This window comes from Acanthochromis polyacanthus, chromosome 17, assembly GCF_021347895.1.
Source record: "Acanthochromis polyacanthus isolate Apoly-LR-REF ecotype Palm Island chromosome 17, KAUST_Apoly_ChrSc, whole genome shotgun sequence".
Taxonomy (NCBI): Eukaryota; Metazoa; Chordata; class Actinopteri; family Pomacentridae; genus Acanthochromis; species Acanthochromis polyacanthus.
In genome coordinates this window covers 8214834-8240060 of record NC_067129.1, presented here as the reverse complement: position 1 = coordinate 8240060, position 25227 = coordinate 8214834, and the positions used below count along the sequence as shown (strand labels likewise).

Genomic DNA, 25227 nt, shown 5'->3' with positions numbered 1-25227 from the left:
TGCCTGTTGCCTTGTTTTAACCAGTTTTCTACTTTCGGCTGGTTCTACCAGCAGACACTGAAAGGACTCTTCACAGCCTGCTCAAACTCTTTGTACAGGACCTCACTACACGGGTCAAGAAGATTTCCTTCTCATTTCTACTCTGAAGCTCACCTTCTCAAACTGCTGACAAATGTTTCTGCTGCTCTGAAGTCTGGTCTCCAGAACTTCCTAAAAACTCTCAAACTGTCTTCTGCTGCTGGTTGCTTTGTAGAACTGTTACAGAAAACCTCACTAAACCACATGGAGGGGCCTCAAGATAGTCGTACAAATGAAACCATACAAAAACCAAACTAGCACAACACAAACACTAAAGTCTCCTGCAGCCTACCAGAGAACCTTCTTTAAACAAAGAATCAGGACAGGACATTTATTCACTTTCATCATTTTATGAAAGTATCATGAGCTTTATTAAAACTGGGCAACATCAGAAATGAAAGTAAATGTTTTTATCTCATCCTATTCCCTTTCAATTGTGGGCTTTGTGTATTTACTATCTTTTAATGATAAAAAATAAATTGTGTCCCTACTATCGTTTGGGCACAGAAAGTATTGGAACTAATGCTTGCTTGTTCACTCTGTTCCAACAGCTCACCTGTTCCTTCATACTGACAGCAGTAATCCACTCATCACTACTGGCTCTGCCTCTGACACTAAATCACATTTATAAAATGGTCAGAATTCTCAGCACAAATCTCCCCTTTTTACAAAGCCATCAGGTCAGTTTCATTCATGTAGCGCTGAATCATCTCGCATCTCAGGGCACTTCTCATATAGAGCAGGTCTACTCCAGACTCTACATTATATTCATTCTAATAATATTCACTCAATGAACAATCCTACCTCCCACTCTGGACTTGTGGCTCTTGGCTGCTGCTTGGTGCTGGATCTTTCTTCTGACTCTGAGGGGCTACAGGACAAAGTTTCCCAGTTATGTGGTCGCATCATACTATTATTTAAATTATATAACGTTATGTTTTACACCACAATGACACACAATTAATTAATTTGATAATTAACTTGAATGATGGTTTGCAAAGTTCAACAAAGTCCGTATTTGTTTCCTCATCCTCATTTGTCGTTTCAAACCGCGAGCTTTAGTGAAAAAGTTGCCAATTTCTGCACTATCAGCTGCGTCTGTTTCCAGAGCTTTCCTCTTTTTAATTCTTGCCTTCTCCGCACCACCCTTGCTCTTCCTGATTTCCATTTTTCAAACACCTCTGACCGAGTGCACGGACATTTTACGTCATCGTGCGTCTGCAAAAAAAAAATAAAAAAAAAAATTAAAGCTGCAAGCAGCTTTTGACCACGTGCAGCTGAGATATAAATAATTCAATTTTCATGGCGAAACATCGAAATTCGTCATGCCGTCACAGACACGCCCTTTGATGACAACTCACCATTTTTTTCTGGGAATCATCATCAACGTGTTTGGGCTTATGTCACCAAATTTAAGGTGAATCTGATCAACCTGCTGACAATAGTACATCAAAGTGTAAAAAAATGTGTATTTCCTGATACCACAAGGTGGCGCTATGACTGTGAATGTATATAACTACATGGATGTTGTCAGGGCGGGACTCTGATCATACATGTAAAATTTCAGGCAGATTGGAGCATGTTCAGCAGAGTTAGACACCACTTCCTGTTTGATGGCGAAGGATCAATATTTTTTGGAGTTGCCATGGCCACGCCCTTTGACTTTTGAAGAGCATTTTGAGAACTTTTCATCAGCAAGGACTGTTGCATATACTGGCCAAATTTGAGGTCTCTCGGACTTACCTCTGATAAGTTGTTAATCCAAAAAAAATTACAGCTAATTCAAGATGGCGACTTCCTGTTGGGTTTAGGGCGTGGCCGTGATTGACTTTTTCGAGTATCCTGATGTGCTGCATATGCCCTCCAAATACTATGGCTGTAGATGAAACATCGTGGCAGTTGACCTAATGACCACTTTTTATATTTTACAGGGGGCATTATGGAGCCATTTTGCCACACGTGCACAACTCCCAAAAAATATTAAATTTTTCGCCAGTCCTGATGTGCATGCAAAGTTTGACGCGTTTTGGGATATGAGAAGGCCGCCAAAGTGGAGTTTGAAAAGACGGGAAAAGAGTAAAGAAGAAATAAAGAAACTCTAGGGTTTCAATAGGGTCCTTCGGCACCGTCGGTGCCTTGGACCCTAAAAAAAAGAGCTGCTAGTGGAGGCGACCCAGGAACAGCGGCAGCAGCATAATGATCAACCCAGTGCCATAACTGAACACTGACCCTCGCGCCCCTAACATCAGACCGACCCACCGGGAATTGTCCCGGTCCTCCCGATTAGCCATCCCGGGCCTGATGCAAATAAAGTTCGAAGAAGTTCCAAAAAACTGAATATACCTGTAAAACTATCTCTGGAGAAAAACCACATCAGTCAGGTTGAGTCAAATCAAACTGTCATGTGCTTATATTTCGGAAAATAATCATATACATTTTGCATTATAATACAAGCATTCACTATGATTCAAAATATCAAAAAAGTGCAAAATAAGCAAAAGCAGCGAACACCAGTTTAAGGTACTGTGAGAAAGATGCTGAAGCCTGACTGAATGAATCCATTGCCAGTTGCTGATGGTAGCTAGTGTTGGGTGGATTTCAAATTAGTGTAACGTAATTAAATATTACTCACTGTTAAGTATTAATGGACACACTTCACTTAAACAGTCCTGCACAGTCAAATCCCACTGTGGGTGTTAAATACTGTGAAGACAATTTTTTATTGGATGGTTAGATTGGATTGAAATAGTCCAGAGATCTAACAAATACTCGAGGAATCTACTTTAAATGTGACACTTGATAGCTGAGTATTGTCATCTGACTGATGGAAGAAGTGTTACCATTTAGACGGCTACTAGCTAAAACTGTGCTGAACATCTAAAATTAGTTAGTTTTTTTTTTTTTACCATTTACATATTCACAGTTTACAGTAGTTCTCTTCGAAACTGTCAGCATATTCAGTAATTCTACTGTATCTGTCTGCCCTTTAGAGATGAACCCTCGACTCGTTTGGCGGTGAAGTGGCAGTGTTTTCATGACCACTTTTCACGCGCAATTTGAAAGCTTCTTAACAGGCTCCTTCTTACAACGCAGGGAAAGTCCGACCAGGCAGTTTTAACACAAGGCAGTTTGAAATAAATGTAAATTTTTTTCTTGTGATTCAATTTGGCTTCCATGAAGTAATCTACAACGTAAGTGTAATTGATCAGTTGGCAATAGCTACTCTGTATTATCCTACTTAGCATTACAACTCAACATTTTTTGAACATATTTTGTTCCAAAATAGCAGTGCAGGCAGAAATAAAGCCTCAGATGTGTGCAGAGAGTGATCTGTCCATGCAGAGCAGCAAACAAACACAAATAAACCTTATCGTGTCTTCTTAGTAGTAAAGTGGTAAATATAGGTGCAGCAGAAGATTTGTTTGATGGGCAAGTTACAAGATTGTCAATCATCAATCAAAACTCAACAAGAATAACACAGTATCACCATAAATAGCAGCAAATGTAATGCATAAATACAGAAATGAACTCGCTTTTTGAAATTAAGGAACAGCTGAGCTACAACAACCAGCTACAACGCTAGTTAGTGAAAGTTTCCACTGACTCAGGACTGACCAAAACTGCAGGAAAGACTTTTATCACAGCTCAGTGCAGAAAACATTGGACTTGTCGTAGCAGGAGAAGCAACTAATAACATCAAAACTGACTGTTTAACTATAACGATTCAGTATGCCACGATGTACACTACCAGGGATGTAAAATTTAGACTGAAATGAATTAAATTTGGTCACTAAAAGTCCCCGGAAGGGGATTTCTTGTAAACAAAGTAAAGTTTACATTCAGGGTTACCCACCAAAATACATGATATGTATTCTGGAGGTCTATCAAACATTCATCATAGCACAGCATGATTACAAGCAAAAAGTTTTCTTCTTTGCTGATTTTATTGGCACTCTACTCATATCGATCCACTCATGGGTGTGTAGAATATTGTCAAACCAATGGCAGAACTGTGTATTGCACATGTGCATGGGGACCCACAAGAAAAACTACTCCATAGTGCTACTAGAAGTCAAAAGCTCCACCAGCTGGACACCCAGGTAGCTCAGTTTGAATCCAGCCCACAGCCATTTACTGCATGTCATTCCCCCACTCCTCTAACCACGTTTCCCGTCTCTCTCTACACTGTCCTGTACAAAAAAGGCCAAAAAATAACTTTAAAAAAAATCCACCAGCTACCTTCAATAATGCAATTATTGCGGTGGCTCTCCTGCTATGTCATGTCCACATGAAAGCTGTGAAAAACATTTAAAGAGGAAATGCAACAAGCTCACTGCAGCTAGCATGAACTGGGAGAAGCTGCACAACCTGCACAACTCTAAACCATATTTCCAAGTTTGTGTTGCTTTTCTTTGTTTGGCTTTTGTGTATCATGTAAATGCAATTCATAGGTAACAAATATTCACTTTTGCCACAAAGAAGTGGTGATTTCTGCATACATCAAGTGAAAATACTCTAGCATTATAGCTGACTGCTGTAGCAAAAAGCGGGTTTAGCTTTATTCAAAACAATGGCACCCCACAGTAAGGCTATGTTCTATAACATGTCAATTTTACACAAGAAGAAGCTGCTGCGATGATTAGCTTAGCTGTTTGGCACATGAACAATAATGATATGTCAGTAGGCATACCAATGATCTCTGTGATATTTCATAAGAAAATAGAAATCATACAACTTCCAGTCTTAAACAAAAAGTCCACTCTGTGAGTATGAAATTAAAGCCTGTTTTTAACATCTTCAGTCCAAAATAATTTACTGTATTACTGCCAAAAAAAGACAGATCAAAAGATGGCTTGTATGTGCTTTCTGTTAAGAGTCTTCTCAGTTCCGTTCTCCGGTTTACGCCCTGCTGAGGTGAAACTGTCACAGTAGTTTGGAGAGTAAAGTACCATATGTGGCTGATGTTGTGCTTCAGTCTGACTGACGAACGTCTCGGCAGAGTCTGATGCTTCCCTTTGGATGGTCGGGTAGCTGATGGAAGATATGAGTCCGTGTGTGTGGAAGGTATTGAGGCATAGACTGAGCCAATTAAGCGACAAATACAGGAGAAGACTAGACAGACATTAACACTGTGTCATCTATCGTCCGATCTGATTGGCTCTCAGCAGGTTTCTCCCAGAATCCTGTGCAGGTCCTCGGGTAAGACGCGGCCTTCTTCACCACGACTTACATTCCTTACCATCCTGTGATCATACAAAATACAACGCAGACGCACAAAAAGTCTTCAACATATCTTCATTTAATATTCCCATTTTAAGGGTTGTTAGTATCTGAAACTTAAATTGGTTGTAATTGCTATTTCTAAAATAATGTAGCCAAAGTTACCACATTCCTGATGATTCCTCATGCAGAAGCTGGATGACATCACCACAGTTGAAGATGATGTCATCAGTGCTGGCCATGCTGCTCTCCACCATGACCCTGTACCTCCCCGCCACCTGCAACAGAAGACACACCATTAAAGCTGTGTATTTTAGCGCTTCTCTATGTGCACAATATCCTTAAATGTACATCTACACATAGATTCAGACACAGCTTCCACTGTCAACTGTTTTTTGTTGTTGTTTTACGATTTTGCCAGTACTACCTCCCCAATGTTTATTGTCATCTTGGTTATCATTTGTCCCCACTATCAAGGGCGTAGGTTTGCATAGGGACGGTAGGGACATAACACTACCAACTTTTCAAGAGGGTCAAATTGTCCCCACCAATTTTTAAGCAACCTTATTTGCATTATATAATGAGTTCAGTTATATAGGTAATTTTGATTGTCTTCCCATATGTTGTAAGGATAGAATTGACCCTACCATTATTAAGTGAATTATTTTCATTATATTCAGACCAGGTTCAGACTTACATTTACCCCTTTTCACTTGCTGAATGTGCCGGTCCAATCAAACATGCGTTTGATTGGCTGATGACTTGACCCCCCCGCCACCCACACGCACACTCACACAGCCCCGACAGAAATACACAAGAAATAAACATGCCGCCTTCTCCACCCCCTTCGAAGAGAAGGGATATTAGAAGTTTTTTTCGGCCAGCAGCAGCAGCAGACGACACTGTAAGTAATGTAAAAAGACATCAATGTTGTGGACGTGGGGAACACACCACTAATGTTGCTACTGAAAGTCCGACCTGCATCAGAGTTAGCATAACATTAAACTGTGTGAACTTGCTAACCTACAAAACTCGAGTAGGAAGCTGCTTAGAGAGAATTATCCTCCTGTATGTGTTTTCTACTGTTAACATTAATTAAACTGTGAGAAATGTAGTGAACTCTGCTGGAAAATATAGAACCAGAAAAACGAGAGCAAGAAGCTGCTTAGAGAGAGAGGTCCCAGTCTGTGTTTCACAGGAAAGTGTTGACAGTCACAAAAAAACACATGCTGCTGCTTTCCTTCTTGTAAACGGCCTGGTTTAGAAGGAAAGAAGGCTAGAGCATGTTGTGACTCTACACTTTTGAAACCAAATACCTATTAGTGCATTTATTTATTAATTAAAATGTCTTTAATTACTATCACCTGAACCAATACACATGAAAGTTAGTATCAGTCAATACAGATTTATTTTTGCATTGATCATTTAGCTTATCAATTAATTAGGTTCATATTCGTGAGAAATGTAGCCCTGACCCCCGTTCACCCAATCTGTTTGGTCTTATTAATGTCCCGTCCCCAGCAAAAAGTGTACATGCAGGTTATGCTGTTATATCGTCCCTACCAATGTTGAGACCAAACCTACGCCCTTGCCCACTATTCTTATTTTCTTTCCCCTTTACCCTCACCCCAACTGGTGCAGGCAGATAGCTGCCCTCCATGATCCTGGCTCTGTTATAGGCAAGTTTTTCCTTCCACCATCTTGCTCAAAAGGAATCATTAAACTTGCTGGGATTTCCTCTATAATATATTATTGCAAAGTCTTGACCTTAATGTGTGCCTTGAGTTGACTTATGTTGGTGGGATATGAATCAAAATTAATTGAACTGAACTGATTTTAGGATTTAAAACACCCTTAAGATATGGGTAGGCCCAAGGTACAATAGCAAAATGCTTTGTCATGATCACAGGTTGGTTTTCAGTCATATTGATTGGCTGAAAAATGTCAAGGAGGTGGGACTTGTCTAACAGGAGGCTGCAAAAGGAGGAGAAAAACTGAGGATGTCAATGAAAAACACAAAACTGACCTATTTTGGGACAGTGAGGAACTTAATTGTGAAAGCATAACAAACAGGGACTAATAGTATTCATCCTAGGTGTGTTTAGGTTCTGTATAGTAAGCTGTCAGTTATGAGCCAATGCAAGACAACTCCAGGCCTGAAGAGAGGCCAAGCATCAGGAGGTGAGTTGTCATCTGTTAGTAGCTGATGTGGCTGCATAACCTGGTGTTTATGGATTCTGCTTAACATTGCTAATAATTTGTCCAATACTGCATGTGACAGTCAGAAAACCTCACCAGTGGAGCAGGCTGATCGTCCTCGTCTGAGTCCGATAAGGTGGAGAGGTCTGTAGCGCCCCAGTCCTCCAGGCCTTCACAGATCGCCACTGAATGAGCAGGAACAGGCCAACCTGCAGGAGACACACAGCTGAGACCACTGACACTGAAGAGGTACATTTTTCTCTCAATATGATCTATGTATATCTCCTGCAGAAGAAACCAAATTCTTTTTAACAAACTGTCTAACTACTATATGTTATTACCTTTCCTGTACAGTCTGTGCTGTAGGTTGTTGCATTTATTTACATGCTCTTTCATTCATTATAGTTTTTAGTATCTTAGGTTTACCTCTTTGGGACCTTTATATCTTTTCGTAACTGCAGAATAAATTGCCCTTTGATGACAAAACTAAGTTGAGAGTAAAATTGTAGCTAAAAGTCGAAAGACATTATTTCAGGTCTGACCTGAAGCGATTTAAAAAAGTGTTTAAAAAATCATAAGTACAGTTTTTTCAGGAATATATTATACAATTGGCTTAAAACAAGAAAACTGAAAATTGTATACAAGTCCAAGCACAACTTTAAAAGCCAAATGCAGACACTTTTCAACCTTTAAATGCTTGTTTCTCCATTGTTCTTGAACAGCGATAAGATATAAAAAAAAAGATAAGCCTGAATAAAATACCACAATTTGCAATGTTACAGCACCAAAAATGTAGACAACATTGTAGAAAATAACAATTAACAAAAAATCTACATGAGTACTGATTCTTCCATCTGTGGATAATGCACAAGAAAGTCTCATAAAATAATCATATATTTGCTATATTATAGTCAAACGATTGCCAAATTAGTTGGGTTGATGATACAAATACAAAACCTAGCAGCCTTTTCAGTGCAGTGCTTTTTTGAAGTAGCACTGTCACGTTTGTTATTGAGCTGAAACTCTGTTGAGCTACTGTGAAAACAAAATATGTCTACTATATTAACACAACATATAGGCTTTCAACCCTTGTACTGCCATGTTTGTGCTACATGACAATGAGAAAAAAGGCACAAACATTTTCCATGGACATATAACTATGTATTATTAAATCTAATTTAATTCCAGCACAGTGCATGTATACAGCAAATCAAATCTGCTCTTCAGTGACTGTTGAGAGAAAATGATGTAGGCTGCGTATTTATGAGTGCGAGTTTCACTGTGAATTTGTCTCAGCAACTCACTGCGTCGAGGTGAATTAACCACGGGGTCCGAGTGGGCGGGGCTAGTGTGTACAGACTCCTCCCCTCTCTGCCTGTAGGAGTGGCTTGTTGCCGTGGAGCTGTGAGGAACAGGGAGACACGCTGAGCAGCCTCCCACCGACGCTCCGCCCCACGACACACACATCTCTGATGCACTAAACCGCATCACCATGGGAACAAGACACGAGCACAACAAACAAACGAACAAAAAAACGAACAACAACATCCACGGTGTCACAAAACGAGCTCATACATCATCCACATTCTGTAAAATAATACAGCATTCCCATCAGTTCACAATCACATATATTTCAGCGTCTGACGTAGAAGCATGTTTGAGGTTGGAACGTAAATCAATCATATCAGAGACCGCTGGAATATATGAAAGTATTAGGTTGTTTAAAAAATATTCCACACACACGTACCAGGACATGATTAAAGAGCATTTGAAAATAATCCACAGTGTGGTTAAACCTGTTTTAAATAGCAGATGGGTGGAGTTTGTCCCATTTAGTTCAAGTAAAATAACTGGAAGTCACTTTATCTGATTGCGTTGAAGCCAACCCAACTACTACATAAAGCAGAGACACTTCAGTTACTTACAAACACTATGTGACCTGCACAATATTAAGTACACAAACCATTCAAAAAGACACAGTCATCGCAGTATCTCATCATCCATCCGTTAGTAAGAATCAGAAAGTCCCACAAGGCGATGTCTGATCATGATTAAGTCATGATCATACACTTCGGAAACTGAACTGTGAGTCTATATGAATGTACTTACTTAAAAGAAAAGACTGGTGTTATTTAATATTGTCAATAAATCCCATGATAAGACCAAAACCAAAAACGTAAGTTCCTTTGACAAAACCTAGAGTCTTCCCTAAACCTGAACAGCTTTATCAGCTGTTCACAAATACATAGTTAAATCTTTTGATGTCGTAAGCATTATTTTGGAGACTATTTTTGGGCATTCGGTGCCTATATAATAATGGCAATGAAACAACATTGGATTACTGTGGCTTACTGATGCATTTTGGATAATAGAAGTGAATAACAAAGATCAAAAAAGAATCAATCAATCAATCAGTCTTTGATCACAGAAACAACATTGTTGGTTTTGATCGTTTCATGAAATCTGTTGACAAAAAGAAAACAAAAATCCCTGCATGATGTATAAAGACAGGTTATGTATCTTGATGCTTCCAAGACTCATAGATTAATTAAATTAACAACATGCTAGCATGCTAACAGTAAACAGACCACTGCTATAGCCTATCATAAGTCCACAAACACACACTCACAAACACAAACACCCTGTACAGCTCCATCACTGTCACCATCCTAGAGAAAAGGTACCTTCAATGACTTAAAAAAACATCGAGCAACAACTGTAAGATGGTAGAAAATCCTGAAATGCTTAAGAGTTTTAAATTAAATGTGTAACATGTGCTATCAGCTCCCAGGGATGCTCAGCCCAGGATCGATAACACAACTGTCAAACAAGCTCGAGGACTGTTTAAGCAGTTTGGCACGTGGTTCTCAATTTTGGACAGTTGCATGTCAAACAACCAAATCAGGGACTGTTAGACTGGAGAAACTAGATGAATGTATGTAACTATGGCATGGAATTAAAAACCAGAAGGAGACGTTTAGGTCTAAATTCACTGCATGAGATGAGACTGTCCATGGTGCTGAAATTCAACAGCTTGAAATTTCAGCGCCAAGGATAGTGTTGTGCCATCTGCAGGATTTGGTAAGTCAGCCATGAATGCCATTTCTCAAGGGTAATGACGAAGATGCTAGTACATACGCAGACACATGCACACTCATTTCTACATCCTGTGAAGAAACAACTGTGATGCTTTGTTAAATATAACAAAAATAACAAGATGTGCTGGCGCGTGGGCGTAACTGAGGTGTCATTTGATCATCAAATCATTTCAGAAAATAAACGTTTATCCCAAACACAATGGTATTTTTTAAATTTACTGAGCTGCAAATGTGAATTACTAGATCAAAAGTGAGTTAAGCGATTCTCACCATTCATGAGGAGGTCATAAAGTCCCTCTGATGCTACGCTAACACTGGGAAAGCTATCGTTAAATAAGATGTCACATCGATAACGGACGTTTCAAGCAAAGCAAACTACACAAACCAAGTTACTCAAGTCAGAAATACAGAAGAGAATACTTGCAATTCTTTTTTGAGCAGATTTTTTTGCCCAGAGATAAAAGAAAGTCATGCAAAGAGAATCACCTGTCAGAGAGAGGGTTGTCTGAAAGTGGAAGAGAAGGAACCTCATCTGAGAAAAGGTGACAAAATAGAGGCATGGGTTAAATTTAAGGGAATGGTACTTCACAAACATTTTCCCAAAGACTGCATGTAAAAAATGAATGTAGCCACTTTGTGAGCTACCATTTTAAGGCCTTAAGTTCAGAATTTGCACTATGAACAAGGGAAGTATCTGACTGAGTGCTCTCAGCCAGCTCACGTCACATGCCCTGCTTTATTGCCTCTTTTTTTACTAAACAGCACTAAAATTTATCAAATGAACACCATACTGTATTGAAAGAGACTTGAAACTAGTGACTGAGACCATAAACTCCTTTTGAAAATATTTAATTAGGCAGCAAATAAAGTGAGAAGTCGAGCCATTTTCTCATAGACCTCTATACAGTCATAGTTCTCTTTGCCCCCTGCTGGTTGGTAAAAAGAATGCAGGCTAAGAACATTTTCACCCCGGCTTTACTCTTCAGACCCAGAGGCTTGGTCCATTTTTTATATACAGTCTATACATTCTACCCAAAGACTAAATTAAAGAGGCTACTCTGCTAGAAAATATAAACAGTAAAGAGCTTCAGAACACAACTTTTGTCGTTGTTAAATGATAGATATACAGTTCTATATTACCTCCTTTTCAAATCAGAGCTCAATCCAAGTTAAACAAAATGAAATCAAGCATTTCAAAGAAAAAAAAGGAAACCCAGAGGTCCCAACTGCGAAGCATAGCAGTGATACAAACCTTGATGCAGTTTCTGCTGGTTAGTGAGAATTTTTCGAATCTCCGTCAGCCAGGCGACTTTGACCTCTACTGTGGGAGCCTTCACAGACAAGCATAGACACACACAAGTATCACAAAGATTATAACACAATTACACTCTGGGCAATTAGACATATAATAGAAAACATAAAATTAAATACCTGAACTATGTACACCACTTCTCTGCCACTGTACCAGATTTCAAACTTTTTCACATCTCCTTTCACAGTTTCTGTGATTCCCACTGCACTCATCTATAGAAGGAGAGAGAAAACATTACAAATCACTGCAACCTGCCATTATTATTCTTAATATTAATTCTGAATTGTTATTTTCATTATGAGCTGCAACCAAAGGTTACATCCACAAATAATAGGTACAAGAATTCAATGATACCCAAAGCTGCAGCCTCCAAGAGTCGTATTAAAAGCTTCATAAAGGGAGAATTTATTGGATAGTGGCTGAATTGGATATAGCTTGGGGTGCCTGATAACGGGGATAAATAATGTATTGTTACTCTGAGGCAGGATTTGAAGCTGTAGAACGGCGTCCGGTCTTGGTTGTCCTCGTCTCTGCGCTTGCAGAAGAGCAGCGCGTGCTCGTAGAGGAAGAGATGTCTCTGCATGGGTTTGAACCTGGCCAGCTCCTTCATCCGCACTGCTGCCCTTTTGTGGCTGATCCACACGCTGAAGCCCCCTGCATCACCACACGGCCCAGCTGGCCGAGATCACCCTGAGACAGACGGATAGACAAGACAGAACCCCACATGAACCCATGAACCGCCCCCACCAGCCAACAACCTGCAAAGTGGGAACATTATCGCTTTATACTCATGTATAATTGAGATATTCAAAGTAGCTGCATACAACACACATCAAATTGACTCTGTCAGGATTAGCAGGAAACACTGCTAATCCGATACGATAATGTCAAAACTCTGGCATCCAGTGATGTGATTGTCTGCTTTTGTGTCGATTTGAGCAGCTGCTACCTGATATCCGGTGATGGCGATCTGATGCATGGAGTCATTGACAGACTTGAGCAGCTCCAGCATGGAGTCCAGAGCCTCCCGGAGCTCACAGCGGTAATGCTCCTCGGCACAGTGTTTCAAAAGCTCCTGAGCAAAGACAGACATACAGGATGACATGTCAGAGGCTGTAACTTCATCTAATCTTGTCTGTCTCGATGTCTGTCCACGTGCAAATTTAAATCACTAGCTGTCTGCAACTCTGCCAATTTGATAAATGGAATCTACCTGCTATTGTCAGTTTGTCTCTGTGCCTGTTTAAAATGATTTATGTGTCCATATAAGTCTTCTTATTTGTCTGTATATCAGCGTTTATGCCTTTCTGTTCCAATAATTGTGTTGACTGTTTGTCTTTGTGCAATCATCTCTTTGCCTTCTTTTTTCCCCCGAAGGAAATCAATTATTTTACAGGCTGAACGGCCCACATGACTTATTTCTACTGTTATAATAATCAGATCGCATACAAAAGCAGACAGGGCTCAGACAATGCACAGTGAGATGAGTATTACATTATCTTGCCACTCTCAGAAGCTTCAGTCTAAAGTTCAACTCACATTTTCACTTACGTTTTATCCTGAGTACCTTGAGTCAAAAAGATTCCGGAGGAAAAAATTAGCAGCTATTTAGCTGAACATCTCTTTCTTTCCCATACTAAGCTGATACACTTTGCACTATCTGTAAATAAAATCACATGCGAATTAATTTCATGGTAAAGATGCATATCTCTGTAACATTTAGTGTCAGCGTGCTTTCCAAAAATTACTCAATGTCTGACACACTTTTGCATCAATGCTGCCAAACCTTGATGTGATTTGTGTGTTTTTTCCCATTGTGTTATGCTACTGGTCAACTTGCAAAAAGAAATACATATAATCTCATCTACTATTGTGATTTTGTTTAAGAACACCAAAGCTTTTTCTTTATTCATCTAATCATGTGACCCACATTCCTGCAGGATTCTCCATCATTAAATTGGCCCAAATGTACAACACCTTGAGCAGTAGCTGGTACTTAGTGAGGCGTTGGACTGGTTTCAGCAGGTAAGAGTCCAGACCCAACTTGTGCTCCAGCTTCTTCTGGCACTCCTGCAGAGAGACAAAATGAAAGACAAAGAGATCAAATTATGCTGCTTGAAATGCGCAAGGCAAAACTGGAATATCCTATATGATCCTAATACTATACCATGAATGTAAAATAAGACAGTAAGTGCATCCTGTTGATTTTGTGCAACCACCTGAAAGAAGGGCGAATCAGCACACTGTCTCCATAGCAACTCGGAGCGAGGCTTGTTTTGGCAGTAGCGTTCATACACCTGGAACTTGTCCTTCTGCTCACACACACACACACACACACACATAAATGTACAGTTAATTTTATATGTAATGTTGTGTCACTTCTCATAAAGTCCTCGTGTTTCTCACGATGCTTCCTCACCCTTTGCAGGAAGCAGGCCCCCACCCTCTCTGGTGTCTCCAGGCAACCCTGCAGATCTTGGAGGAAGATCCTGAATGAAGAATCCAAGAGGAAAATGAAAGGAAATTGGATTAGCATGAAAAGACGGCAGGACAAGGACAACTCGGTGACAGCTTGTGAGCTCAGTTTGTGTGCATGGCTCGCCTGCTGTGGAACTGGTAAATCTCTGGCATGTTGCCGAACAGAACGTCCTTCTGGCTGCGCAGAGCTGAAGGAAGGAGATTGGAAATGGAGGGGTCCTCCATTTCTGCCCTGTAGCCCTGGTAAGTGTGGAAACGAGGTGAGGTGAAGTGAGGAGAGCAAATCATAAAAACATTTTCACAATGCGGGTTTTCCCTGTTTCTCTGAATATGCTGCTGCTGTGCATTGTAAACTATCTAAAAATAACAAAACACCATAAAATAATCCAAAATCAACTCACCAGAAGGACAGAAAGCAGTTCATCCACATAGATCCTCTCTGTAGCTATCAGCTCCTTCATAATGTGGCTAGAAAGAGTGAAAATTAGAGATAATAAATAGACAAAATCTACATGGAAAACTGGTGTAGAACATGGCACCACTGTGATATCGGCTCCCATTTGTGCCGCACACGTGCAGCTGCAGGCTGAAAACAAATAGTGCCAGATTGGAGTCACAGGTCAAGTTTCAGGTCAGGGATCAGGTCTGACAAGTGAAAGATTTCATACCGCATGACCTGCTCCGGATTGTCCTCGGCCTCTGAATCAGTTTCAGTTGTGGAGCCGTACAGACAGCTGCGGTTGCCTTGGTAATCATGCATCACCTCGATCTGACGGAAAACACACAAATGAGTCTGTCGGGTTGCTTGTTTTACTGAGGCCAGACATTTTGTGGTGTAGATTAACCACAAAATACAATTAGAGATCTATTAATCGCCAACTGAACGCACACAAAGACAACACTCTCTGGTGTGGCTGAATATATTTAAGAAGCTCTCTAAACAAACTGCATTTGAGCTGAAGTTCTTTCCAGCATCAATAGAAAAAGCAGCAAAAATCCACACACCTTGCGTTGGCTGTTGTTCCTTCTTGCGGCTCTCTTGCCAGGAAGCAGGTCAAAGGAGAACTTGGAGTTTAAAACATTAAAGTCTACACCTGCGGGAAAAATCAGCAAAAATACAACAGGTAAGGACAGCGGAAAAGATTAAAATGTTGGCAAAGGATAGTAAAATACATGCAGAGGGTCAAATTACTTCTTTCTATTGTCATGATTTTAAAATTTTTAATTTGAAAAATGAAGTAATCCTTGCTAATGTAACTATATATATATTTTAATGTAATCAGACCTGTTCTTTTTTGTAATGTAATTAGGTAATCCTGTTTACATGTAATCCATCAAGTGTAAAATGCAATAAGAAGTACAGGTGAGAGGTAACTGCATCCTAAAACACCCCTCTAGTGGACAGAACCATGAAACCAAACTCCAGATATAAATTCAGCAGTTTCATATCATTTTGTTTCCTGAAAAATATTTCCCATGCTTTCTTCTCATGCTAGTGTCTGATGAAAGATGTGCTCGAGAAACTGCTTCTGATTTCCATCCATGAAGCAGAGGGTCAGTGTGTGAGCAGGGGGTTGCTGAAGAGGGCTGTACCATGTTTGGGGGAGAAGAGGGGTGACTTGCATCGCATTGAGGTCTGCTCCGGTTCTGGCCGGGGAGCCACCAGCTGTATGGGTCGGACCTGTATGTCTGCCAGCTTCCTCAGACACTGCTCTCTGTTCCTGATCATGGACTGCACCGAGTTCAGCTTCTCCGTTACCATGGAGATCTGGGACTGGAGAGGCACAGAGTGTAAACACAGGTGGGGCTGCGAGTCATTTGTGTTTGTGTGGTATCAGTGGGCCACCTGCAGCTGTGGGGTGAGTATGGCTTCAAACTCCAGGCTCAGAATGTCCTGGCTGTTTTTCAGAGCGGACGGCGCCCTCTCCTGGTGGCAGCTCAGGTACTGCAGCGCCTCCTGAGCTCCCTCTCTGGTCTGGAACTTGTCCACCATCTGACTCGCCAGCAGGTAGGCGCCTTTGTCACACCACTGCAGGGCCTGCACACACAAGGGTAAAGACACAACAGAGTTAAACACAAACACCCAATTGCTCAATCAATTTATGTTTTAAGAACAAAAGGTAAGATTTGCTATATTTAACAACTGAGCTTATGCAGAGATGAAACAACGCCTATTTCAACACCTTTAAGAGCACAGTGCCAGAACAAACAGATACAGTTTGATGCCACTAAACACCTGCACATATCTATTTTTACATTTCTACAAAAAATAAAACAAGAACAACGCCAGAGTACTAGGAAGAAGTATTTGGACCCTTCACTTAAGTAAAATGGCCATAACATGAATGTAAAAATTCTCCATTTCAAATAAATGTACCCAGGTACTTTCCACAGCTAGACTACTTTTAATTTGTCATTTCTGAAGCAGTATTTTCTCATTAGAATCAAGTATTTAGGGATATCCTGTTTCGGCAAATTTGTAATTTGTGATACCGGCTGTACAAATAAACATGACTTGAATACTGGAGGCAAAGTAAAGCATGAAGATACACAGACAAAACAGTAACAAAAATACATAACTGTTAATAGCTGTTTTACCTCTTCAAGGCGCAGCAGCAGGTCTCGTGTTCGTGTCAGCGAGGCCCGCTTGGTGCGTATGGCAGTGGTGATGACATCACAGTGATGTCGCAGCTCGTTGCAGCGCTGGATGATGAGAGCCAGAGCATAGTGATGGTTGGCAGCCAGCTGGTGACCATGTAGAATTACCACCTGGGCACGAGTCATCTCCTCCTGATTCACACCAAGAAGAAATGGTTTTTAGATAGATAGATAGATAGATAGATAGATAGATAGATAGATAGATAGATAGATAGATGGTCCCAGAATAATAAGTTTTTCCAATATTTTACTACGTTTTATCTTATGATTTATATCAAAGTTGATTTAATCTGACCGACCTGCAATTGCTTCCACATACAAGAAAATAAATCAACAAAAACTCAAACACAATTGTTAATCCAACCAGTCGTTCCACAGTAAAAGTCCTACTACCACTGACATTGTTGCTTTTTATACCTTCTCCCCTGACCTGTGATTGTCCAAAGCCTGCTCAAAAGTCAGCAAATGAAGTCACAAGGAGGTGCAGAAACCTCTCAGATATTTGAATTACAATATGCTAAAAGGTTATTATGGAATTTTTGTGCAATCATGCCAAAAATGACTGCTTTTAAAGAGCCCATGTGCCACTAGACTTCTCATGAAACCATCAGAATTTCTTTGCAAGATGGCTGCAAACAGACGTCCAGTGTAAAAAGGTAGTCACAACAGATAGAGTAGAATCATCAAGTTAAAACCTCAAAATAACATGTTTGTCCTCGTCAGTGCTAAGGCAAGGGATCAAAAGGTAAAAAGAGGAGAAAGTAAAGACGAAGTCGTAATCCAGGAAGTAACAAGCTGTACAAGACCGATAGATTTTAGTTTTGAGATCTACTAACACGATAAGAGTGAGGCAGGCTAACCATCTTATATAATGTCATGTTGTCACAGTTGGTTTAAGGAGGATACTGTGATATTCTGCTGTTTCTAGCACTAGTATACCTTTAGTTTAAAACTTCTCTGTCATGGATGTTACACTGACTCATAAACACATAGCAGCATGATAATGATGCATTTCTGTCTGGTTCCTTTAAGCAGCATCTAAAGCTTTAATCATGTGCATGGTGTTGTGTGTGTTTGCTGGTGACCTGAGCCTGTTTGTCCAGAGTCTCCAGGTCTTTAATCAGCTGTTCCGTCTGAACCACTGTGGTTCCCAGAGAGGCAATCCCCTTCTCCTGGGCAGAGATCCGCTCCAGCACCTCGTCCATCTGCACACAAGCACGGTTACTCACCACAACAGTGTAACAAATAGCCAGGATTGGCAGTAAGACACCGAGCATCACACCTGCTGGAAGCTAATTTCGTAGTGCAGCAGCTGGAGGTACTGCTGCAGCTTCAGGTGATGTTTCTCAAAGAAGCCATCAAACGCCTCCTCCATGTCTCTGAGCTGGAACAGGAGCCTAAAAACACACAAAACCAAATGGCAGAGAGACTTCTGTTAAAACAAAGGTTGAACAACGTGAAAAAAGTGAGCATCAAACTGAGATTATGTCTTGTAAATCCTCTAAAAAGTGTGTGCATAATGTCCAACTATCTGGTACTGTACCTCTGCACAGTGTCCATGTCTGCTTGTATCTCCCTCTCCTCTTCTACATCTCTCTTGGAGGCCTTGACGGTTTCCAGGTTAGACGACAGCAGGCGTCCTTCTTTCAGCACACTGCGGATGTCGTCCTGACGAAACAGCAGAAAAAGACAAATGATAAACCACCCACAGCCATCGCAAAGAGATTAAACACAGAAACTGTCAGATACAGAGGTGGAGAGTGAGAAAGAGATAGAAACGAAAGATGGAGTGCGAGCGACAACCTTCATCTGTCGGTATCGGTGGGTGTGAGAGTGCAGCAAGAATTCGATGGCATTTGCTTCGTCTGGAAGTTCGGTCTCAGACAGCTCTGATCCAAAGCCCTGCAGCAGCTGGGCAATTTCCTTCACTGTGACTGCAAAAGTCTCAATGGCCTGCAAACAGACACACACTTTTAACTCAGAAAAGACACAAAGAAGGCTGGGTAACTATCTCCTTTTTCATAGACAGAATCCTTAGAGTGAGATATTGAGAGGTTATTGTTCTGTTATTAGTTAATTCATTTCATTTTAAGGTCCAAAGAGATCTAAAAAATCTCCCTTTTCATACTAAACAGACACGGGCCATGCAGTGGTGGATTAAGCAGCATCTGAAGTGCGTACCGTGCGGAGGACGATCCAGTCACTCTGGCAATACTCCACTTTTGCAGTGAAGTCGGATGTCAAGTGGTTTTCATCGATGTATCGCAGCAGGTCACCAACTGAACGCAGCATCACCACCTACAAAATGTACAAACCAAAAGGCATCTAAGCAGTGTTGTACTGCATCTGGCATTTTGGCAGGTCACAAAATAAGCAGTTTCAAGAGAACATGCAGCATCTCAGCAGTAATGTCTGGTTGTTTACAGAGCATCAGATGAATTAGAAATATTTTAATATGCCATCATTCTCAGCCTTTAACCCCCTTCTCACCGGCATCTTTAACAGGAAGTCATCCTGGCTGAAGCGGAAGCCCAGGTCAGTGCTTGAGGATGGACTGGGGGCGGAGCCTAACAAGGTGGTGGGGCGGAGCACCAAGACCAAATGTAGATTACCAGGAAATGAGGTCTGAAAGAAAACAACAGGTACAACTCTGTTACTCAATATATCTGTTCAAGGAAGGCATCATCATCAAACAAACTTCCCCAATGTACAGGCATGATTTCAAAATCTTTTTCATGTCACAGCATCACAGTCGAAAAACAACAAGTTTTACTCGTAGCATTTACAATATCTCTTCTATTCAAGTATCCCAGTATAGTGCCTATAGAAAGTATTTATTCCAAAGAATTTGCAAAAAAAGACACTTTCACATCAAAGCCAAAACAGATTCTTACAAAGTAATGCCAATTAATTAAAAATATAAAATGTAAAAGGTGAAAAAGGTGATTGCATAAGTATTTGCCCCTTCAAGTCAGTATTTAGTAAATGCACCTTTGGCTGTAATTGCAGCACTGAGCCTGTGTGACTAGGTCTCAGTCAGCCTTTCACATCTGGACACTGCAATTTTACCCCATTTTTTGCATAAGAAAAGCAAGCAAATAGCCTTTTTCATGTCCAGCAACAAATTTGCAGTTGGATTGAGGTCTGGGCTTTAAATTGGCCACTCTAGATGACTCAACTTGCTGTCCTTAAAACATTTCTGTGTGGCTTTAGCTGTATACTGAAGGTCATTTTCTTGCTGGAAAAACACACAGTCCCAGTTTTCTTGCAGACTGCTTCAGGCTGTCCTCCAAGACTTCCCTATGCTTTGCTGCATAGAGTTTCCCCTTCAACCTGTACAAGCCTTCCATGGCCTGCTGCAGAGAGGCATTCACACATTATGATGCTGCCACCACCATGCTTCAGGGTGGGGACGTTGTGTTTGTGGGTGTTTTGTGTCCACAAACAAAGCACCTAGTCTGATGGCCAAAAATTTTGATTTTGATTTCATCAGAGGAAAGAACTTTCTTCTAGTTGACTTCAGACTTTGCTACATGCCTTCTGGCAAACTCTAGTTGAGATTTATATAAGCTTTTTTCAACAGTGACTTTCTTTGCCACTCTCCCATAAAGCTTTGTCTGGCGAAGAACAGGCAACAGTTGTTGTGTGAACAGTCTCTCCCATCGCAGCCACCAAAGTTTGTAATTCCTTCAGTGAAACCATAAGCATCTTAGTGGCCTCAGTGACTAGTTTCCTTTTTTGCAAGGTCACTCAGCTTTTCAGGATGGTCTGCTTTAAGCACATTTATGTCTGTGCCATTCTATTTGTTAATGTTGAATTTATCTGTACTCCTTTGATTTTTTTTCATAACCATTTCCTGTCTAAAGCTTTCAAATAATCTTAAAGGTCAATATATAATTGCAGGACTTTTTGTAACATAGTTGGCAGGTATCATAGTTGACATTTTTGCTGTTTCCAGGTCTAAAATCAGCATGGCCGCCTACAACCAAACACCACATGGCATTTTTACAGAAATATTCTTCTAAAATATTATATATACAATTGAGTAAAATTGAAATTGAAAGTTGTTTATAAAGATATTAACGATATTAGTAGTAAACCTGTTGACATATGTGAAATTCAAACTTGACTCACACACTACTTTATATTAAACAACTAAGGAAGCCTTGGAGTCTTGCTAGTCTTTTCTTCAGGAGGAAATGACATCATGTGGAGCAGGTCATGTGATCTGGAATTAACACATTTCCTTCAGAGGTGTTTTTGTAATGGGTAACTTAGTTGAAAGTGATTTTTCAGACACAGATACAATTGGTTATTTTTCATATAAAATTTGATATATTGCCAAAAAATAAATATCTGTCATGATTATCTCAACTTAATAAAAAGAAAATAATCAAAACAATTTTTTGACTAAGTTCATTTTATTATTATTTAGCTAATTAAAAGGTGATTGTTGTTAAATATGGAAGGTTATGTAGTTGACATTTTAGTGATAGCCAGTTGTTTTTTATTAATAAGTGTTTGTTTCCATTATAAATAATTATGGAACTTGCAAAGACAATGTTATAATGAATATAAAAAACATTAGTTTTTTTTACTTTTAAAAAAATGTATGCAAGATATATCCCATGGATTTCAAAAGTCCCTCAATTATATATTGGCCCTTAAACAGAGTTGCTTGGAGTGTTTTTTTGTCTTCATGATGTCGTTATAGCCATGCATGCTGATTCACCAGTGACTGGACCGTCCTGATACAGGTGTCTTTATATTACGTCGCTACATCATTTGAGAAACACTCACTGCACTCAGCTGATCTCCATTTCCCTTTTCACTTTTTGTGTGACCTCAAGCCCCAACTGGTTGCACCTGTGTTGAAGTCACTTTAAAGGGGTTGAATATTTATGCAGACAACTTATTTTCCATTATGATTAACTGACAATACTATGTAGAAATCTGTTTCACTTTGACATGAAAGAGTCTTTTTGTAAATTCTTACCATAAAAGTAAAGATGAAATCAAGCATTATTCAATATTGAAAAATGAGATGAATACTTTTTGTAGGCATTGTAAGTCACAACATTGAGAAATACCAACTCTACTTACTCATACACCAGTATTTTTCCCGCTGTGACACATTACAGTGATGTACAAAAAGGTTTCAACATTTCAGCCTGATTGCTGACAGGTAACAGCTTTGAGCCGGTGTGATTAACGACCACAAGGTGGTTTGCAATTAGTTTCGCCTGAGGTGTAAATCAATCTTCAGGAATTCAAACCTCAGGATTTATTAAGAAGTGTTATAGACTGAAGTTATTTTAGGGACATTATCTATATCAGCTGAATAGTGTGGTAAACTGAGTTCCATGGACTCCTCTACCACATCCCTGCTTTATGTCAGGATATCACAGAATGAGGGAATGAGAGGAGTCAACCGATCAGTCAGAGCTGCTGACAGCTGATTGCTGTCCATCCTGAAGTCCAGCAAAGCTCAACACAGCATCAGCATCCTTCAGTGTCAATCTGGGAACTGTTTTGATCTCAGCAGCACTTCAGCACGTCTGACAGTCAGCCCCTCTGCTCCTTTGTCACTCTTGTCTCTTTCGTTATCAGCTGTCATGACCTCACATTTCCATACTTGTACCATAAACTATATGGATTGTCTTACCATGTCCAGCTTGGAAAAATGATAACACAAGACTGAAAAGTTATTAAAAATTAAGTGAGATGATTCTTTTCTTCACTTGCTTGCCATCTTTTATCCCTTGTCTTGTCTCCGCTCTCCTCAAACTGTCCATTCCACATTTTCTGTGTACTCGCACAGATCATACGCCCTGCAGAATTATCCACAATGAGGAAAAGTTTTACGTCTTATCTGCTCCATATCAACTGATAAAACAACCAGAGAAGGTGTGTAATAGTTGTGGTTTTCCGTGCACTCATTTCACATTCTCATTCACTCAAATGTGTTATCTGATGAAACAAACAGAAGCTGAAGGATTTGATTGCTTTTTCACTCACTGTGAGGCTGGTAAGTTATCTACTCTCAGAAACAAGGCTGTGAGGCTTTTTGCTGACAGTTCCAAAAGAAGCAACTTTCTACAGAGCTATGTGTTGTACCTTTAAACCAAATACACAGATTCCTCCTCTGCTCATCCTCCTGCAGCAGACTTTTGCACATAAAATGTAGCCGGTTTATAGTAACTCATGTAGCAGCCATGATGCATGGAACTGAATTGTAAGCACCTCTGCATTCCACAACTGCTCTTAGATCCGTGTGCATCAACAGATTCTAATCTGTCCCGTGAAGCTGCACAACTTGAACATATTCCACATTTACATGCTGCAGCGTCAGAGCCGTTACCGTTCTGCACCTGCAGTCCACACATACAAACACATTTGTCATTGGCCTGTCCGACATTCACTCTGAACACTGAACGACCATCTCAGTCTGATCGGTCTCCTCACCGAGAAGCAGCTTTAACATCTACTGCAGTTTGCTCTGCCCTGAGAACACATCCCAGCCCTTGTGTCGCAGTACAGATCCCACTTCAGACAGCTCTCCTCTCTCTGCTGCAGTATCCTCGCCGCCCCGTTAGAAGCCTCCCACCTCCCCACCTCTCGGCGGAGCTTACCGCGGCCCGGCGCAGACGGGGGAAGCCCCGCAGCGGGTTGGACTCGGCCATGGCTTCCTTGTTCTTGCCCCGTTCTTACCCCCCGGGCCCGGGAAGTCTGCAGCGGGACGCGGATGTCGGACGCGTACAAGCCGCAGCGATGGCACGGTAACCTCCACTGCAGTGTCCGGGTGGGCCGAGCGGCGCGCTGAGTGCGCACCTCAGCAGACGCTCTCTGGACCAGGATGGTGGGGTGTGTTTCGTGTTACACCTACCTGACGTCAAACACGGAACAAGTTGGCTGCTGATGCACAGAATGTCATCGTTATCATGATCGTTTTGTCATTAAGACATGACAAAACGATTAGATTTAATCAGCAACTTCATTGTACACCGCCCTCCATAATTATTGGCACCCCTGGTTGAGATGTGTTCTTTAGTTTCTAATAAATTCTTTTTTTTCTAAATAATATAGGACCATAATGGAAAAAAGGAGGAAAATCCAACCTTTAATTTAAGTGCATTTATTCATAGGGAAAAAACACTCATTAAGAAATAATTCTTTTACATCAAATAATGTGTGCCACAATTATTAGCACCCCTGATGTTAATACTTTGTAAAAAAAAAAAAAAAAAAAAAACTTTTGCCAACAAAACAGCACCTAATCTTCTCCTATAATACATTTTTCTACAATTTTCAGTGTAAGAGTATGCTTCTGCAATAAAAATCGAATTTATTTTTAAAGCTTTCAACACAGCTTAACCAGGGGTGACAATAATTATGGAGGGTGCTGTAGCAAGGAATGTTTAAAAATAAAATTCAAATATGGATCAAGTTTTTTGTTCAGTCTCCAAAGCTGAAGATGACTTTTGTCTTCTTCTTCTTCTTCTTCTTCTTCTTTTTACATTTTTGTTTAATTACAAAACAAGAGAAACATAAACAGGGAAATTTAAAAAAAGAAAGATTGAGAGTTGCATTGAAATTTTCCACCAGAGCCACTAGATGGCGCTTTAAACTTTAAAAGGAGGTTGTGTTACCTGTGGTTCACCTTTTGACACCAGCAGCAGACATGATCAGATTAACACATTAAGGTGCCTTACGTCAAAAATAGGTTACTCTGTTGAGTACATGATCTGTAGCTTGTGACCTGAAAGATCTCATCAACAAGAGACAGGCTCAGACCAGACAGCAGACGACATTAAACCAGGGACCACTGGGTTTCTGTGATTAAACACAGTTTTAGCTGAACTGTTAACCATAACTAAACCTTAGGAATAAGGCAAGTTTTTCTATTGATATCTGAATAGCATTTAAAGAAGATAAGATAAGATAAGATGTCAGTATGTTAACACATTGTCAATGTTTAGAGCACAAACTGAAACCATTAAAACTAAATTTTGACTCCTGCCTTCTACATGTTAGATCCACCTGGTTGCAATGCATCCATTGTTGTTTAAATTACTTTACATTGCATAATAGTATGTTATTTTTACACTTGAAAATCCAATCAACTGATCAAAATCCGGCTATAGAGCCCAGGGGCGGCTGTCTGTTGTTTTTTAGTCTCATCTC

The 25227-nt window shown here is 40.3% G+C and overlaps 2 protein-coding genes and 1 long non-coding RNA gene across 3 annotated transcripts in view; 1 reads left to right on the top strand and 2 right to left on the bottom strand.

Annotated features, from left to right (window-relative positions):
* Positions 1–846: 846 nt before the first annotated feature.
* LOC110959394 (phosphatidylinositol-binding clathrin assembly protein-like) overlaps positions 847–25227 on the bottom strand; it is a 168496-nt gene continuing 144115 nt past the window's right edge. Inside the window, exon 10 of the mRNA XM_051937310.1 lies at positions 847–928. Coding sequence (XP_051793270.1) covers positions 862–928 — 67 coding nt within the window. The 3' untranslated portion in view covers positions 847–861. The remainder of the gene's footprint in view (positions 929–25227) is intronic.
* LOC110959388 (proto-oncogene DBL) lies at positions 2466–23952 on the bottom strand. Its single transcript, XM_022206238.2, is given in 27 exon segments — positions 2466–5321; positions 5464–5576; positions 7594–7706; positions 8802–8899; positions 11082–11127; positions 11848–11926; positions 12027–12119; positions 12383–12558; positions 12561–12597; positions 12857–12982; positions 13885–13977; positions 14127–14219; positions 14327–14396; positions 14510–14625; positions 14787–14853; positions 15054–15154; positions 15391–15479; positions 15979–16159; positions 16232–16423; positions 16984–17175; positions 18129–18248; positions 18326–18440; positions 18587–18711; positions 18847–18996; positions 19225–19341; positions 19534–19668; positions 23676–23952. Coding segments are annotated over 27 exon segments (2970 nt in total). The 5' UTR covers positions 23727–23952; the 3' UTR covers positions 2466–5239.
* Positions 19240–23743, top strand: LOC127530487 (uncharacterized). The gene is made up of 4 exons (XR_007937064.1): positions 19240–19350; positions 19549–19685; positions 22865–22950; positions 23620–23743. It is a non-coding gene; the product is annotated as an uncharacterized LOC127530487 (long non-coding RNA).